At 43.4% G+C, this 19677-nt stretch overlaps 1 protein-coding gene across 18 annotated transcripts in view; it reads left to right on the forward strand.

Annotated features, from left to right (window-relative positions):
• The window catches only part of SVIL (supervillin), a 305706-nt gene that overhangs the window by 213564 nt on the left and 72465 nt on the right, over positions 1–19677 (forward strand). For all 18 annotated transcript variants that reach the window (XM_089906335.1, XM_089906333.1, XM_089906334.1 and 15 more), the window contains 3 exons: positions 541–598; positions 713–864; positions 3930–4605. In XM_089906335.1, the coding sequence (XP_089762461.1) occupies positions 591–598; positions 713–864; positions 3930–4605 (836 nt within the window). In that variant the 5' untranslated portion in view covers positions 541–590. The remainder of the gene's footprint in view (positions 1–540; positions 599–712; positions 865–3929; positions 4606–19677) is intronic.

The following is a 19677-nucleotide window of genomic DNA, read 5'->3' on the forward strand; positions in this document are numbered from 1 at the left end:
TAGTTACAGATCTTTGCAGGTCAGTGATGGGTGACGTAGGAGTGGTGTGAGCTCCTGACTGGTGGGGCTTGCTGGTGGCACATGGGGGTTCATAGTACTTTAGTCTCTACTTTTGCACGTTCGCAGTTTTGCACGATGGAAAGCTTGAACTACTGTGCTAAACCTAATAAAACTGAAAAACAGGTAGTGAGATTTGTGCTGGCTAGAGAGAGATTCAGGGCTAGGCTTCCTCTGGCTCCCCTGGATGGAATAAAACTCACTCTTATTACTCCATGGTTCTACTTCTTAGACCAGCCTGTGACGTGTGTGTGTGTGTGTGTGTGTGTGTGTGTGTACACGTATTCATCTGGCATCTGCCTCCCCCTCTTATAAGACAGTCTGCAGGAACTGTGTCCGTTTTGTGTATCACTGTTGCATGGGAGCCATGAACAGAAGCATGAGTTCCATAAATAGATGTTGCATGAATGAATGAATGAATAAAATGAACGCATGACGACTAAATACTGGACTACCTTTTTCTTCTTTATTGTCTCATTTTAGTTGCAGAATTAAGAAAACTCTTTGAACCAAAGAGGAAAGAATTTTCAGACATGAAAAGGTAAGGCGTTCGTTGTACATAATTAGGAAGTAGAAGAGTTTGCAAAGCAGTGTCCAGTGTTGCCTGAGAACTGATGTCCGTGGCTCACCACGCCTTTGCTGGTGTCTTGCACAGAAAAGAAAGAATTGCCAGGCGCCTAGAAGGAATCGAAACCGACACGCAGCCCATCCTCTTGCAGAGCTGCACGGGCTTAGTGAGCCATCATCTGTTGGAGGAGGACCTGCCCAGATACACGCGCGCCACAGACCCAGCCAGTCCTCACGTCGGTGAGCTTGTGGCCTGGTGGCCCGTCATCAGCCTTTTCTATCCAGCACTCCTGGAAAATGAGATGTTCCAAGAGCATGAATTGTGTAGATGTAAAATGTGTATTAAATCTGTGGGTTTGTTCAAACCAGCAGCAACACCTGTGTCAGCTCTGCCACACGCCCCAGGTGTGGTCCTCCAGTGTCACAGCAGTGAGAAATGACCCCCCAGTTGGTTAACTGATGCCCAGTCATTTGTCTCCCGCACCTCCACCCCCCACACACACCGCCCCAGACCATCCCAGGGCAGGAACTGTGTCTCTCTCTCCACCCGCTTAGGGCCCCAGCTGTCAGAGACCCTCAGGTTTGTTTGGGAAAGGGCTAAGACAGGCATCTCTTACAGTAGGTTTAAATAGAATGCCCAGATGCCCAGCACAGGACAGCGTTGCTCTCGGCAGGGAGCCTGGAAGAGCAAAGCTGGACCTCGAATGACTGGGGCTCTTACCCTGTGTGTTTATGCAACAAGCATCCTATTTAAGTTATTTTAATAGGTGTAATTTTAAATGCATTGTGTATCTATTTCATGTTAAACAGCATGTCAGACATGACAGCTTTTCCTTGGTTACTCAGACGTTGCTGTAGCATCAGATAATCCACGTGACCTCGGGAGAGGGTGACGCGCGTGGGGCTGCCCTTCCTGCCCTCCCCGTCCCTGGCTCTGCGGCTCTGTGGCTCTGTGTTGCTTCTCTTATATCCGGTGTTTTCTGGTTCCTTCGTCAGAGAGAGATGCTGGTCTCCCTTCGTGATGTGATAAGTTTGCCTGTCTCTACAGTTTCTTGTTTTCTGTGGTCAGAAAACTAGAGAACTAAGATTCTTTTTTACATACGTGAAGAAGCAAGAGTAGACAGGGTACCGAGATATATGGCCAGAAATAAACCCCAGTGTATATAACGTGTTAATCCATGTATTATATGATCATTGAAGCATCGCGTTAGTAAGAAAAGGAAGAATTATTTAATAAACTGGTAATGGGAGAAATGGGATAGCAGTGGGGAGGAGCTATGCCCCCTCCTCACTATCTACCCAAAACAAAAATAAGGTCCAATTAACCACATGATTAATTTTAAGAGAATAATTAAAAACACGAAAACAAGGGGGAGTATTTAGTTCCAGCTGAATGGAAAAGGACTTTCAAAACACTGAAACAGCTGTAGAAATCACCAATGACCAGGTCAATTGACTTGACTACATAATAATTAACATCTGTGCTTCAAAGAAAATCTTTGACTTCACAAAAAATTAAGGAAGTTTAAAAATATCCGTGAAGAAGATAAAGAGCTCATATTCCTATAAAATTTTACACAAAACAATAAAAATGACACTGTGAATCAAAAGAATATAGAGCAGTAAGCTTGACCAGATATTCCAGAGAAGAGAAAGATAATGATACAAATGGCTACTAAATAATTGAAAAATGCATGCATCCTCTTTTTCTAGTAATCAAAGGCAATTTTTTATTTAATTAAAAAAATTTTTTTTGAGAAACAGGACATCATGATAAACATTTTTAAAAATGTGGAACTGGGCTTCCCTGGTGGCGCAGTGGTTGAGAGTCCGCCTGCCAACGCAGGGGACACGGGTTCGTGCCCCGGTCCGGGAGGATCCCACATGCCGCGGAGCAGCTGGGCCCATGAGCCATGGCCGCTGAGCCTGCGCGTCCGGAGCCTGTGCTCCGCAGCGGGAGAGGCTACAGCAGTGAGAGGCCCGTGTACCGCAAAAAAAAAAAAAAAAAAAGTGGAACTATTTATATAAATCCAAAATAGAGATATAAAAATGAAGTACGACAGATACAGATAGATAATAAATTATTTGATAGTCTCATGTATAGTTTTATATATTACGTATGTGCTTTCTTAAATTTTTTAATTGAAGTATAGTTGATTTAAAATGTTGTGTTAATTTCTGCTGTACAGCAAAGTGATTCAGTTATACATATGCATACATTCTATTTCATATTCTCAAAGGCGAGTTTTAAAATTAACATTCGGTGTTAGTGAGAGCATACATTGCAGGTTCCAGTGTAAATCGATTCAAGCGCTACAAAAATTAATTTGACAGTCTAGCACGTGTCTTAGAATGATGTACCTACTGATAAAGCAATTCCACTTTCATGCAACTATCTTTTGTAATAGTAATCAGAAAATAAGATGGATTAAAAGTTAGAGTCAACTTCAGTGCCCAGAAATATGAGAATGGTTAAATTGATTCTGGAATGCCTATAGTGTGAAATATTATGAAGCCTTAAAATGATGTCTTCAAAATAAGATTTCCACACTTAGAAAAATGTTTTATGCAGGACATTAAGGTTACATAAAATATGAGTTCTTTTATATAGAAAAAAAGAAGAAATCACATATATAAAAGACTAGAAAGAGTATATAGAAAAGTTTAGCAAATTACCCATTTATTTATTACTGATTATTGTATGTTAGTGATTATTGGTGATTTGGGGGTTAACCTTCCTGTAGACCTTTTCTACATCAAGCATGCAGAGTATAATTGGAAAAAGCCACTTCTGTTAAAAAAAAACAAAACGAAAACCACAGCCACACCTGGCGGATGTTGACATGGACCATTATTGTTATGGTTACCATGAGATCCTGTGTGGTTTCCCATGAAAAGCACTATCCATCACTCGTCAAATTACAGCAGTTCGAATATCTGTTATCTTTTCTAGAGGAGTCTGAACTCGTCCTCTGGCCTCACACATGAAACATTAAACTCAAAAGCAGAAAAGTAAATAAGGGGAAATAGGCACTGAACTAGAGCGAGGGCTGTCGGGACTGAGCTGTAGCTGCGGCCATGCTTGACCCAGCTTATGCAGCCCATAGAACGCCACAGCCTTTATGTGTTTCACTGCAGACCTCAAACTTCTTCAGCATCCCAGGTAAATCATTTTAGGCAGCTGCACGTAAGTGAGAAATTGGACCTTCACAGCCTGGGCGCTCGGAGCATATCGTGTACGGAACAGAGTAGAATAACCACATTTTATTATTTGCTTGAAACCTGTGTGTGTGATCTTCTTGTAGGCCAATCAAATGAAGAGGAAGAAACTTTGGATTCTTCCTTAGAAAAGCAGACTCGATCCAAACACTGCACAGAATCCTCGGGCATCCATGGTGACTCCCCCTACGGTTCCAGCATCATGGACACCCAGAGCCTAGAATCCAAAGCCGAAAGGATCGCCAGATACAAAGCAGAGAGGAGACGGCAGCTGGCAGAAAAGTATGGGCTCACCCTGGACCCGGAAGGCGACGCCGAATCTCCATCTCGGTACAGCAAGTCCAGGAAGGACCCTGAGACTGCTGAGAAAAGGGGAGGGAAAAGTGACCGCTCTGCTGAGTTCAGCAAAGATTCGGGCGCTTCCTACTCCCGGACCGAGATCCCGGGGCTCAGGAGCTGCGTGGCTGGGTCCAAGGACCATGCCCTCCACCGGCGCGCTGGTGTTTCCGACACAGAGGTGCTGCTCAACGTAGAAAACCAAAGACGAGGTCAAGAGCCCAGTGCCACCGGGCCAGCCCAAGACCTGCCCCCCGCGGGGGACGGCTCCGCATCCTTCCCATTCTCCGGGCGAGACTGCGCCCTCGGTGAAGTGCCAAGGTCCCCAAAGCCAATGCACAGCCTGCCCAGCCCGTCACCTGGGCAGCCAGCCTCTCCGAGCCACTCCACAGGTGACCTGCCACTCCCTGCCGAGGCTCGAGCCAGGTAAGTGCTGACCTGCGGACACCTGCGTCCCCTCTGCCGCTGCTGTGTCTGGGATCTGGGGGTCCTCAGCGCTCTGCGGAAGTCTGGGCTCACCGCAGAAATAATGCGATTTATGGTTTTTTAATTTCCGCAGTCTCAACACAGGTTCTACGGAAGCAGAAAGCTTCCTGGTCTTTTTGATTTATATAATTCTTGGTGTGTTCTTTTTTAAAAGAATAAATTGAACAGGTGTCATGGGGACACACTTTCAGGACCTTTTTCTTTTTTTAACATCTTTATTGGAGTATAATTGCTTTACCATGGTGTGTTAGTTGCCGCTGTGTAACAAAGTGAATCAGCTTTACGTACACATATATCCCCATATCTCCTCCCTCTTGCGTCTCCCTCCCTCCCTCCCTACCCCACCCCTCTAGGTGGACACAAAACACTGAGCTGATCTCCCTGTGCTATGCGGCTGCTTCCCACTAGCTATCTAGTTTACATTTTGTAGTGTATATATGTCAATTCTACTCTCTCACTTCGTCCCAGCTTACCCTTCCCCCTCCCCGTGCCCTCAAGTCCATTCTCTATGTCATATGTTCCTATTATCATTTTCTTAACTGTTTTGGGTTTATTATTGTAGGTCTTTTCCTTCTCTTGTGTTTCCTGCCTAGAGAAGTTCCCTTGGCATTTGTTGTAAAGCTGGTTTGGTGGTGCTGAATTCTCTTAGCTTTTGCTTGTCGGTAAAGGTTTTAATTTCTCTGTCAAATCTGAATGAGATTCATGCTGGGTAGAGTAATCTTGGTTGTAGGTTTTTCCCCTTCATCACTTTAAATATGTCCTGCCACCCCCTTCTGGCTTGCAGAGTTTCTGCTGAAAGATCAGCTGTTAACCTTATGGGGATTCCCTTATACATCATTTGTTGCTTTTCCCTTGCTGCTTTTAATATTTTTTCTTTGTATTTAATTTTTGATAGTTTGATTAATGTGTGTCTTGGCGTGTTTCTCCTTGGATTTATCCTGTATGGGACTCTCTGCACTTCCTGGACTTGATTGACTATTTCCTTTCCCATATTAGGGAAGTTTTCAACTATAATCTCTTCAAATATTTTCTCAGTCCCTTTCTTTTTCTCTTCTTCTTCTGGGACCCCTATAATTTGAATGTTGGTGCGTTTAATGTTGTCCCAGAGGTCTCTGAGACTGTCCTCCATTCTTTTCATTCTTTTTTCTTTATTCTGCTCTGCAATATTTCCACTATTTTATCGTCCAGGTCACTTATCCGTTCTTCTGCCTCAGTTATTCTACTATTGAACCCTTCTAGAGTATTTTTCAATTTCATTTGTTGTGTTGTTCATCATTGTTTGTTTCATCTTTAGTTCTTCTAGGTCCTTGTTAACTGTTTCTTGCATTTTGTCTATTCTATTTCCAAGATTTTGGATCATCTTTACTATCATTATTCTGAATTCTTTTTCAGGTAGACTGCCTATTTCCTCTTCATTTGTTTGGTCTGGTGGGTTTTTACCTTGCTCCTTCATCTGCTGTGTGTTTTTCTGTCTTCTCATTTTGCTTATCTTACTGTGTTTGGGGTCTCCTTTTTGCAGGCTGTAGGTTCGTAGGTCCCGTTGTTTTTGGTGTCTGTCCCCAGTGGCTAAGGTTGGTTCAGTGGGTTGTGTAGGCTTCCTGGTGGAGGGGACTAGTGCCTGTATTCTGGTGGATGAGGCTGGATCTTGTCTTTCTGGTGGGCAGGTCCACTTCTGGTGGTGTTTTTTGGCGTGTCTGTGACCTTATTATGATTTTAGGCAGCCTCTATGCTAATGAGTGGGGTTGTGTTCCTGTCTTGCTAGTTGTTTGGCATGGGGTGTCCAGCACTGGAGCTTGCTGGTCGTTGGGTGGAGCTGGGTCTTAGTGTTGAGACAGAGATCTCTAGGAGCGCTCTCACCTATTGATATTACATGGAGCTGGGAGGTCTCTAGTGGTCCAATGTCCTGAACTCCTCCCACCTCAGAGGCTCAGGCCTGACACCCGGCCAGAGCACCAAGACCCTGTCAGCCCCACGGCCGGTATGTGGGGAGTTTCTTGCCTTTTGGGAAGTGTGAGGTCTTAGATGTTCTGTAGGAGTTGTTCCACATGTAGAAGTATTTTTGATGTATTTGTGGGGATTGCCACGTCTCACTCCTCCACCATCTTGAAGGTCCTCCTCATGACCTTTCTTCTTACTGTGTTTCTCGCTCGCCTTTAACAACTGTCTTTTTCTTTGTTTTTCTGTGGTCATACCCAAGACTTTGGGGCGATTGTTTTTGTTGCAGTCATTTAAAGTCACCAAGCAGAAGGACACCACTAACCAATTTCCACTGGGTCTCAGTTTAGGGTATGAAGTGTGACTGTAATATACGCTGAATATAACTGTAACATATGTTTTGTAAGTATATTGGCACGCTAAGAAAACAGCTGTGTATACGAGCACCTCATTGAAAAGATCAGCCAGTAGGAGAAATCGCTGTGTCATAGGGTCAACCTGTGGAAAATCAGAAAAGGAATAAAATCAAAAAGTCAGATGCCAGAGAGGATATGTGTTTCTTTCTCAATTTAAATATCTAAATTTAAATTTAAGTTCAGTTTAGATATTTAAATCTAATAAGTGTGATGACCAATTAAAATGCAATCTACTTAAACATCCTACATAACGGTTTGGGATAATTGTCTAGACAGACTCCGACATGTATTTTTTCAGTTCAAACAGGCATTAGCTTTGCAGATGAATTGAGGAAGGATGAGAACCCGAGATAAAGCAAATTTATTCTGGAAGAAAAAAAAGGATGTTGGAAAATACTCCTGTTTATTCCACATTGGAACGGAGCAGTAAATATGGTCGTCTTCATATGGCAGTTGTATATCTAAAGCAGCTTATTTTAGTTATTGAAGTATGTTGACCTCAAGACCTGTCACCACTTGCTTGATCATCTATACTAGAATATTTAGGGATATTAGTTTCTAAGAGAATTCAATAGTATGGATCCTGATTGTATTTTGAGGGCCTTTGTTCAGCCTTCGAACTTAACTGCTTAAAATTTAGGGACCTATTGTCTCGTACTTTGAAAGGGAAGTCTGTTGTTTGGGAAATTTGCTTTTCGTAGAAGAAGCAGTGTTTTGGCGTTAGTTACGCTCTGTCAAAGCAAACTCTTCATGGGCTGTGTGAGCAGGACAGACAAACTTAACATCGCAGTTTTGATTACATGGGTTAAAAAATAATGAGGAATCTAATTTCTGAGTGCCATATCATGAAAACTGTTTATTATCATGGTGTCTAGGTTAACCGTCTAGATCACATATAGTAGATGAGATTTTGAAGCAGTTGTAATAATAATTAAAACCATGTTGAGTATTCCAGGTAAAATGACAGGATTCTTAATAGTTCTCTGTGAGTTAAAATCTCAATATTCAAAAATATATATCACTTAAAATCTCAAGAGCCCATTTCCTTCTAGATTATTTGAAGAGGCATGTTACCTGGAAATTTTCGTAAGCCTTAGCCTGACAGCACCTTACTTTCATGGAAGAAAGGCTTAAAAGTATTGAGAAATTGTAAAGGAGTTCACATGCTTGTAAAGGAGTTCACAAGGAAGCATGTGCCTTATTTTTTTTGAAGCCACTCAAGGCATACAATTCCATGACTTACAGGCAGAGAAACACAAATCACTTCATACACATAAGGAAAATACCTCAGATGTATTTACATTAAAAAAGGATGGAAAACAATGCGTGACAGGTATGATGTTAATAGCATTGGGATTTATTTGGCAATGATTCTATTTATTCACCTTTTAAAGATGGATTTAAATGGATGAACATTCTGCTAGTTGTCCTTCCTCTAGAGCCAGGAAATTCAAGTGTCAGAAGGTCATTGTTGTCTCTCTTCCATCTGGGGAGAAGAAAGACAAAAATTACTTTGTGAACTAAAACAGTAACCAAAGAACCCTCGGTGACCCAGTAACCATAAGTGAAGGTAAGATGGTGTCTGACCTGGAAATATGTGACAGAGAAGTTTAGAAGATTAAGGAATGACCAAAACTAATTATCTACAAATAACAAAACAATCGAATACCATACTTAATCATGGATTTGTCCTATCGCTGAAATGGAGTATTTTTCTCACTGCTGTATTTTACTCTTTCATCACCTAGCTCTACCAGGATTTGGAAGTATTCATCTCTGAATTAAGTCATTCCCATTCCATCGTTTCATTTTGTGCTCATGAGAAAGAGGCTCTTTTTGTTTCATTAATTAAATAGGAATACATCACTCATGAACTATAACATCAAAAGGCTGCCCGTGGTGTCCTGAATTTCAAATGTGAGCCAGATATCGAGTGCATAGTTTTTGTATATTCTCATATGTGCTAATGCAGAAACGTATGTACACACGGGATAATCATTAGTCCTTACACTGTGCTATACTGTTTTTAAGCATTATAAGCTCAGTAACAATCTCTAGGGCAATGTTTAGCTGAGTAGTAAGTTTATTTTAGAATTATTTAACGTTCAGTTTATATGGTAAAGGACGTATGTATGTGTATGTGTGTATGTGTATGTATGTATGTGTATGTATGTTAGTCACAGGGTCTTCAGTTCAGAAACCCTGTTAGTTTCCCAGGAAGTCGGGTGAAAACATTGTTCTGTAGCAAACTAAGAATGTACATAGTAACAGAGCAGTATATATACACCACATCATATATGCGTGTGCGTGTGTGTGTGTGTGTGTGTATATATGCTACATTATATCAGTAATAGAGCATAAAACACCTCCCAACCGCCATTCCCCCAATCCTGCCAAATCCTGTTAAGTCTGGGATTTCAGGAACTATGTTTTCTGACGAGGTGGTGTTACTGATACGAACCATTCTTTTGTTACTTCAGCCACTGTGAATTTTAGAATAAAATTCAAAGGGATCGGGGGCCTATGAATTATTATTCAAAAATTTAAAAATCTGAGCTCTATTAGAAATCCTAAATTCAAAGCTCTTGTTGAATTTGCTCCTTGGCGTATCTCTTACTATTAAAAGCAATAAGATGCACCATCTCGGTTACTTCCGTGCGTGAAGGGACTCATTCACTGCCCCGCGTCCCACGGCTGCTGTTCTTCTGAGCATCTATACTTCCCTACGTGACTGGAAGGAAGAGAATCACACCTAATCTCCTAGCGGTGACCTGCTCTGGAAAACCCTTGTGTTTGTTTGTTTGTTTGTTTATTACTCTACTGGGATCCCCATCACACCTTCTCCCACGTAGCAAACTGTATCGTTCGCGGCCAGAAAACGATCATGGGGGTTTCATGCAGAGCTGATGCTGACATTTGACCGGGGGCAGCCGCCATTGGTGATTTGATGGTTCAGACTGGGCTTCCCTCGCAGTGGAGCATTGGCCAGGAAGATAGGCCAGGGTATATCCTCCAGAATGATCTGTTTCTGCAACGCTGTGGCGTGCAGACTCTGGCCAACTAGGAAGGAAGGGGGATTACGCTGCAGTCTTTCTTTCTTTTTAATTCAAAAGACTTTTTTTGTTTTGTTTTCTTTTGTTTTTAATTTTATTGAAGTTTAGTTGATTTACAAAGGTGTGTTAATTTCTGCTGTACAGGAAAGTTATACATTCAGTTATACATATATTCAGTTATACATATACATATATTCAGTTATGCAGTTATGCATGTATACATTCTTTTTCGTGTTCTTTTCATTGTGGTTTATCACAGGGTATTGAATATAGTTCCCTGTGCTCTACAGGAGGACCTTGTGGTTTATCCATCACATTACATAATAGTTTGCCTCTGCTCATCCCAAATTCCCAGTCCATCCCTCTCCCTCCCCACCTCCCCTTTGGCTACCACAAGTCTGATCTCTATGTCTGTAGGTCAGTTTCTGTTTTGTAGATATGTTCATTTGTGTCATATTTTAGATTCCACATATAAGTGATGTCATATGATATCTGTCTTTCCGTTTCTGACTTACTTCACTTAGTATGATAATTTCTCAGACCATCCACGTTGCTGCAAATGGCATTGTTTCATTCTTTTTCAAGGCTGAGTAATACTCCATTGTGTGTGTGTGTATGTGTGTGTGTGTGTGCACACATATATATACCACATCTTCTTCATCCGTTCCTCTGTCGATGGACACAGGTTGTTTAAATGTCTTGGCTGTTGTAAATAGTGCTGCTATGAACGCAGGGGTGCACGTATCATTTTGAATTAGAGTTTTTATCCTTTATTTCTGATTGTTTGGGCATCTCCCAGTGAGAGGTTTGCATCTAAAAACCATCTCCAGAGCCTGAAGCTCATTGTTTTGGTTAATTAGAGAGATGCTGAGGAAGGCACCTGCCTCTGGACCATCTGTGTTCCTGGGTCAGCTCCTGTCTCTACCAGGGCAGGAAGGTTCCTAACAGAGACTCTGCGTCAGGGCAGAATGTCATAAGAACAGAGATCTCCGAGGATCTACTCTCTAAAGAGACTGCTGGGTACTTCTCACGTGTCTATTTTTGTATCAGCACAGGATCGCTTTCACCTTTCAGTCCCTGTATCCCCAAACATCAGTCCTTGCCGTGTTCTTCTAAATTTGGGCTATTTTTATGGTTAACTCATTGCCATTTTTTTCCATTTTATTCTATTTTCACTGGCAAGTATCCATTTCTGTCCATTGAAAGAAATAAGACTGCGTCACCCCCCAATACTAGCTGGTTTGTCCTAAAAATGCAAAAGTCTGCCAGATTTTTAAACGTAAAATTGTGCCTGTGTGCTTGTGCCTTTGCACATTCATAACATGTATGAATAGTAGCATACATATTCACTGCTAATGAATACAAACAAACAACTGTCAGCAAATAAACTTTTAACTTTAATGAGATGCCGAAGTTAATAACTGTTCTTCCTAAGCTGAATCATGTTTTATCATTAGGAGCTGTTATATAATTAGAGCTGGCCACCCACAGGGTGAAACTAATTTTACTGTGCTGGATTTGACTTCATTTTGGTGGCAGGAAGCACTTTTTTGTCTGTTAACTCTTAGGGGTTATTGGGAGTTAAAGCATGTCATCATATTGTATACTTAGGGATACAAACCCAGAGCACCTCCTGTCTTTGACAGCTTTGGGTGAATCCTTATTTCTTGGTGATACAGTTCTCTGCCAGACAGTTGCCACATCATTAAAAAGTTCTGTTAACACTCAAGGCCACCGTTGCATCCACAGTGATCCTATAGCCCTCTCCCGAGAGGTAACCTCTGCCCTATGGAGAGCTGGCTCACCCCAGGACCCCCCAAAATAGATATCCTATGTTAAAGAACTTTAAACTCTCAGAACCAGAAGTAACCCGGGAGATTATTTAGTTTAAAAATCTATTTTATACATGAAAAAAACTCTGAAGATTATATGGTCCATATAAGACCATATAGCTGAGTCCATGATCTGGTCATTCAAGGTCTCCGAGTCCATCAGAGTTCTTTCCATGACACGCTGCTCTTGTTATTGATGTCAGTTCTATTTTCCATCATAGTGGAAAAGAGGGTTTGCTGTTTTTGACCTTTGAAGGTTAGAAACTTGAGGAAAGAAGGTCAGGGATATTATAGAAACCACTTATGTGGATTTACATAAGGTATTTAAAAGCCTCATCCTCATAAACAAAATGAAAACATATAGTCTGGGGGAGCTCAAACTCAATAGATATCTGTCCATCCACCCAGATCTCAGAAGTCTTGATTTATGGGTTAATTTCAGCTCTGAAGTAGCTTAAGAAAGCTGTCTTGTGCCAGGCACTGTGCTCTTGGGTGGGCATGTCATTTTTTTTTTAAGTGTGGGAGATATAGCTACAACACAGTGAGGTTGATAAGGTTATACAGCTCAAGGCTGGGTGCCATGGGAACACCAAGATGAGGTATTCAACCTTCTCCCTTGGAGAAGCGGGCATAGTTGAACCAAGTCCTTAAGGATGTGGTGAGTTTGCTAGACGTGGAGGGGAGGCTGCTTCAGGTGACCTAGAAGGAGGGGGACGGGATGAAGCAGGAGAGCCAGGTGGGGACCAACCATAGAGCATCTTACGACAAGGCATTTGGCCTTCTCCTTGTGGACAGTACAGCGGGAAGTGTCTGAAGGATTTTAAAACAAGTATGCTCGATGATGTACTTTAGAAAGATAGCGCTGGAGCAGTGGGGGGTGATTGGTCTGAAGGAGAATTGATTCCAGTCAGGGAGGTCACTAAAGAGGTGGTTGCAGTTACCCAGGCATGAGGTGATGGAGTCTCTGGTTCCAGGTTGGGCTTCGTCCTTAACTTGGTCCTGTTTGGCATTTCATTAGATGATCTGGGAGATGCCAGTGATAGGGTGGTCAGATTTCTAGAGGAGGGACTGTGTAAATAAATTTGATGATAGCAGAAGAGAGAGAGAGGGGAGAGGGAGGGATGGAGAGAGAAGAGATTAGAGGGAGGGTGAGAGAGAGAGAAGGAAGAGAGAACATGAGCATGGAGGCAAGAGAGCACATGTACCTGGAACGATGGCTGGAAACTAACAAGATGAAATTTAAGAAAGTCCTGTATTTAGAAGGGGAAAAAAAATCAGTGTACAAGTTCAGGATTGGGGAAACCTGATTTAATAGCGGTTCCTGGGAAACAGACCTAGAACTTTTAGTTGACAGTAAGTCCTTTATTTGACTGCCTAAATGGCTAGTCCAATCTTAGGGGACATTAATGAACATGAACCGTCAATAGCACAGGTAGCACTGGTCCACCTGTGCTCTGCAGTGCTCAGATCACATCTGGGGATCTCATTCTCCTTGGGCTATCAACCTATGAGAGCACGTTCAGAGAGTCCACCTTCCCATCTGCCTGCTTTCTTGACCTCTCCAAGTTTGTATAACCTTTTGTCTGTCTTAGGAGAAACCTAAGAGTCATTTTGGGAGTCTCTTACACGTTCTCTGGTGCTTAGATTCCCAAAGCAGTCTGTTCTTCTCATTATCAGATTGTCCTTTTCCCAGCACGGTTATAAAGCTGTAGCTTGAATTGGTACAGGGAGCCCTAGTGTTACCAGTCTGGCCTCTGGTTGATGGTGATTCTGCCAAAAGGGGGAGAGGAGAGAAAGAGCTCAGGAACCAAATGAGGTGTCTCACAAATGCAGCTTCAGCTGCACCTCATGTCTCAGGAAGAGGGACATTTCAATGCCCAACATTCTACAACAAAGCTGACACACCCAGACAAGGATGTTCACGATTTTGTCAGGAGTCCCCCAAACATGGCGCCTTGAATCTGGTATTAAGTCGATCTGTAAGATTGGTAAGGACGATCTCAGTGAGAGCATTGCTTTAGTAGAAGCCTTACAGGAAGGGTAGATACCGTGTCTCAGTCACTTTCCTATCTCCTTCCCAGCATCTAACACATACCAAGGGGCTCCATCAGTCATTTCTGAATGAATGTTCTGCTGTTTTCCATGTCTTCGTAAAGTGTCAAGAGACGATAGCAGTGCCACCTGAAATAGCCAATCTGCAAATGGTTTATCAGCCCACAACGTATAAGGGACTTGCAAGGAATGTAAGTCTTGGGTCATTTCCTTCCTCAAGAAAGCTGTGCTGGGAAGAAGATGCCACTGAACTGCACAGCAGACTCAGGGATGGTCATTTACATTCTGGTCCAAGCCTTTCATCTGTGGACCAGTGACCCCAGTCAGCAGAGTAGGCTCGGAGTAGCCCTTGCTTATACCACCAGGCTCTTTCCACTTTGTCTGGGCTTAGAATCCTTATATGTGGTCTTGAGTCCACATAAGTACTGTTCAGCTGTGAGTGGGGATCGTGATACGTGAGCCAAAAAGCCGCTGGCTGCTTTGACAAGCTGCTGGCCTTGTCAATGCAATCTCCAGCCCCGAAAGGCTGATTCTAGGCTGGTCTCTGACCAAGGCAGTTGAATCCCTGCATTACTTTGCTTGGTTACTTCATTAGAAGCCAAGCAGGAGATGTGGAAACCCAAATGGATCTGGGAACAGGAAACTTGATCCCCCTCGGAAGGCCACTCCAGCCCCTGCCGCAGACTCAACCCTTCCCTCAGCCCTCCGTCCTTCCACCCTTTCTTGGCCGAGATTGCAGCGTTCGGCGTTTAGCACTGAGATTAGCGCCGAGGGAGCCTGGAAGAAATTGGTTATATCTCACATGTTTATCTTGCTTCTGCCCCAAGAAGACTCTATTTCTACCTTTTGATTACTCAAGAAAGCTTCACTCTATAATCTGGTGGTGAGATATTTAAAACGAAATTTTTGAGGTAGAGTTGATTTACAGTGTTGTGTTCATTTCTGCTGTATAGCAAAGGGATTCAGTTATACACACACACATTCTTTTTCATCCTCTTTTCCACGATGGTTTATCTCAGGATATTGAATATAGTTCCCTGTGCTCTACGGTAGGACCTTGTTGTTGATGCATCCTGTACATAATAGTTTGCCTCTGCTCACCCCACACTCCCACTCCTTCCTCCCCACACCCGCTTGGCGACCACAAGTCTGTTCTCCATGTCCCAACAGTGATATATATATATATATATATATATATATATATTTTTTTTTTTTTTTTTTTTGCGGCACGCAGGCCTCTCACTGTTGTGGCCTCTTCTGTTGCGGAGCACAGGCTCCGGACGCGCAGGCTCAGCGGCCATGGCTCACGGGCCCAGCCGCTCCGTGGCATGTGGGATCCTCCCGGACTGGGGCACGAACCCGTGTCCGCTGCATCGGCAGGCGGACTCCCAACCACTGTGCCACCAGGGAAGCCCCAACAGTGATATATTTTTAAATTGAGGGATAATTTACATCAAACTGCATGTAGTATTTTAAGGACACAGGCTGGTGAATTGGGGAAATGTGTAAGCATTACCCCTGTCTAGAGAGAAAAAGTTTCGTCACCGCTGTGCCTCTCTCCACCTACATCGATTCTTGACTCTGTAAGGACCTCACTTAGCTCTCCTACATAGGCTGGTAGTGTCATATATTCAACTCATTATGTTTGTATGACACTAATCCTTCCCACTGTTAGCTTGTTAACCGAGCATAATTATTAAAAAAGAGTTAAGCATAATGTTAAGAGACATAAAATAACAACATCCATGCAAGATTTAAAAAACAAAGAGAAAAGAACCCTTGGCTTCATTGCCACTCTCCAGATGTGATCTTTTTTTTTTTTCATCTTTTAAAACACTCTCCTGCTATTATTATGTCTTCAAAACAATGCCCCCCAGGCCCCAGAAATAAATTTTGTCCCTTAATAAAATGATGTATCTTTTCATCTGAGCCTGGGCCTCCCCTAGCTCCGTGGTGGAAAGCTTGGTCCCAAACTTCCATCATGTTCCCTAGGTTTGGGAGCCTGTGGATTAGCGAGATCAGTGCTGCACTTCAGTTCACCATTTTGGGGAGCCAGGGCATACCTTTAATCAAAAGGAAGAGACTGACACAGACATGGAGAACAGACTGGTGGCTGCCGAGGGGGAGGGGGCTGGGGGAGGGATGGAGTGGGAGTGTGGGGTGAGCAGATGCAAACTAGTGCCTACAGGATGGATAAACAGCAAGGTCCTACTGTAGAGCACTGGGGACCATATTCAGTATCCTGTAATAAACCTAACTGACTTTGCTGTACAGGAGAAATTAATACAACATTGTAAATCGACTATACTTCAAGGAATAGAAAATAATTAAAATTTTTAAAAATCATGATTAAGAAAAAGGAAGCGATTGGGGCTGCTATTTGATATTAAAGTGGTTAGGAAAGTCTCTCTGATAAGATAGCAGTGGAGCAGAGACCGACATAAAGAGAGGCAGTGAGCCATGCAGCTCTGGAGGCGGACGGTTCCAGGGAGAAACAGCCCCTGCAAAGGCCTGAGTGGACACCATGTGTGGAGCGTTTGAGGCAACCCCCAGTCACCAGTGAGGCAGGAGCCTGGAGGGGGGTGGAGTGATGGGGTGACATCGGTGAGATGTGTCAGGTGAGGTGGGCAGATCAGTGGGGACATATTGCCCATCGTGAGGGCTTTGGGTTTTGCTCTAGGTGATGTGTGCAGCCGTATAAGGGTTTCCAAGAAAAGAATGACCAATCCGCCTCCCATTTTAAGACGATGACTGTGGCTGTGGAACTGGTAGGTGGGCAAGCATGAGAACAGGTAGAATAATTAAGAGGTCATCTCAGTAATCTAGGTGAGAGAGGGCGGTGGCTTGAACTTGCGTGAACGCAGCAGAGGTCGTGAAAAGAGGTCATCTTTTGAAGGGAACCAATAGGATTTGCTGATGGCTTGGATGTGACGTAAGAGGGAAACAGAGGAGTTAAAGGTGAGTCTCGGTTTTCTGGCCGGGGCAGCTCAGAGCGGGGCGTTGCCATTTGCTGAAATAGGGAAGACACCAGTACAAGCTGAGTTTGGAGGGAAATCGAGAGTTCATGTTTGGACACGTAAACTTTAAGGTGTCTGTTAGGTGCCCAAATGGAAATGAACCCAAGAGCCTGAGTTCAAGGGAGGGAGCGGATGGGGAGAAACCACTGGCAGACGGTCCGCAGGGGAGTGAAAGCTGGTGAGATCGTCACGGCCTTGATTATTGAGGAGGAAGGGAGGCAGAGCCGTGGAGCCCCCTGAGCTTTAGAGGGGCAGGCGGGGAGGCAGAGTCGACAAGGACGGTGAGGAGTGAAGGAGGGGCAGGTGAAGGGGGCGACCGCCGGCTGCAGTGGGTGAGTCAGAGAAGGGTGGAGAAGCAGCCACACTCTGTGACACGGAGCAGACCAAGTGCCCAGGACAGCCTTGTGGACAGTGAACGTTTCATTAAATTTAGGTCTCTCCCCACCTGCCCCACCTTCTTTCTGGATTTGATGGCAGAAAACCTCACCCTAGTAAGTGCCTTGGCCGACCTCAAGGGTCCTGAAAGCCTTACTTGGAGAAGTGCTCTTCCAAATCCCTCCTGCTTTGAATTGACTTAGGGAGAACTCAGGCTGGACCCACTCTCCTTACATGTGGGAGGTGACTCACCAGGAACTCACAGATGTGCAGTGCTGTGTCGTCTTGGAGAGGAAAGGCAAGGAGGAGACCAGCATCGTGAAGGGCTCACTGCGGTCAACACGTGATGTCTTCACATTCGTTTACATCTTGTCACATACATGTGTATTTATCATATGTGAAGCGTCAAGCTTTGAGTATCCACCACGATGGTAGTGGTTATTTGGCTTTTTGGCTAGTCCCACATCTAAGTTGTGATGGATAAATGGATCCCAGCAGATCCCCCAGGTCTGGGTATGACTTCATTTTACAAATGCTGACCTCAACATATTCTTAAACAACCCCCTGATAAGTTTGTTTGCTTTTGTTTGTCTTTGCTTTTATCTTTATTTTTTTCTTCTGGTTTTATTGAGATATAGTTGGCATACAGCACTGTGTAAGTTTCCGGTGTGCAACGTCATGAGTTGACGTATACACGTCATGACGCGATGACCAGAGTAAGTTGAGTGTGTGAACATCATCATCTCCTATAGATACAAAGTCAAAGAGACAGAAAAAATATATTCTTCCTTGTGATGAGAACTCTCAGGATGTACTCTTAACCGCTTTCATATATAAAATACAGCGGTGTTCATTATATTTACCATGTTGTACATTACATCCTGACAACTTATTTGTCTCATACGTGGCCTGATAATTTTTTAGGGCGATACTGACCAAGGTTTATTCTGATCAATGAAGGTTATATTCGGAAAGTTGTATAGCATCTGTCACAGTTTGCAAAGCATTCTGTCGTACAGAAAGCATTTGAGCCTTGAAATGACTCTGGGATGTAGGCGTATGAGTTACTAACTGATGATTTCCAAAGCAGGCATCCATCGCTCTCACTTCTTCGTCTGTATCCTGAGCCACATCCGTTGCCTCCTTTCCGGGCCACAGAGGATATGCCAGACTCTTCCTATGTTTAAATAAATGTCGAGAAATTAGACCCTTTATTGTTGGAAATAAGATGGCTTCCCATACATCTGACTTTTTTTATTTACCCCCGGCTATAATACTGGAGACGGGGAGGGGTGGAGGGGTAATTGCTTTGGGTGTAGAAAGACTGGGGAACACCTAGTTCCACACCTAGTTGTGACAGATTTCAGTGGTCGCAGCAAAATGCACGGTAGTGATGATCGACAGGTTCTTGCCTGTGAGCTCAAACCCAAACCCAAATTAAAATGATTTTAGAAAATTAAGAGAATTTTAATTATTATTCTATTCTATTCTTTTGGAAATTACTTTGATCTGAAATGTGTTTCCAGCCTGGTCTTGAAGGACTCTTACAGGTAGGTTGGCAAGGTTTTGAGCTGGTAAACATTTTAACTAGCCTGTAGAATTTCCATGCTTTCGTTTTACATTGTGAGAGGGTACAGGTCGGTGGTTTGAGTATTCCTCCTGTGTCTTGCTCTACATAATGACCACAAGGTTTTCCTTGCCTATGATTTTTTGGTAAGATATCTTCAGCCTGGCGTTATTACTTTGTCACACTCAGGCTTGCATTATATTCGATTGTGCGTTGAGGAGTGAATGTATAAATCCTATTTTATCCTGCCTAGCACGGTGTAAGTTTTTTAATGGCTGGCATGGTACTGATTCACCTTTGCTACTTCTCAGAGCCCAGCTCAGTGCTTTGTACATAGTTGGAACTCAGTAAGCATTTATCAGATGGACTTGCATTAGTATTTGGTAACTGTTATGTTGGCTGCATTGTTCAATGACAAATATAAAAGGAAAATATAGACTAGCAATTAAAGATATGAACTTATTGAATTTCTTTATTACCTTTATTTGATATGTACTGTTTTGCATGGACACTATTTTTTTTTTTTTTTTTTTTTTGCGGTACGCAGGCCTCTCACTGTTGTGGCCTCTCCCGTTGCGGAGCACAGGCTCTGGACACACAGGCTCAGCGGCCATGGCGCACGGGCCCAGCCGCTCCACGGCATGTGGGATCCTCCCGGACCGGGGCACGAACCCACGTCCCCTGCCTCAGCAGGCGAACTCTCAACCACTGTGCCACCAGGGAAGCCCATGGACGCTATTTTTATATTTCGCTATTTACCAGTGT

This window comes from Delphinapterus leucas, chromosome 2 (assembly GCF_059928025.1).
Source record: "Delphinapterus leucas isolate spDelLeu-1000000601 "Yukka" chromosome 2, BTC_Dleu_Yukka2, whole genome shotgun sequence".
NCBI lineage: Eukaryota > Metazoa > Chordata > Mammalia > Artiodactyla > Monodontidae > Delphinapterus > Delphinapterus leucas.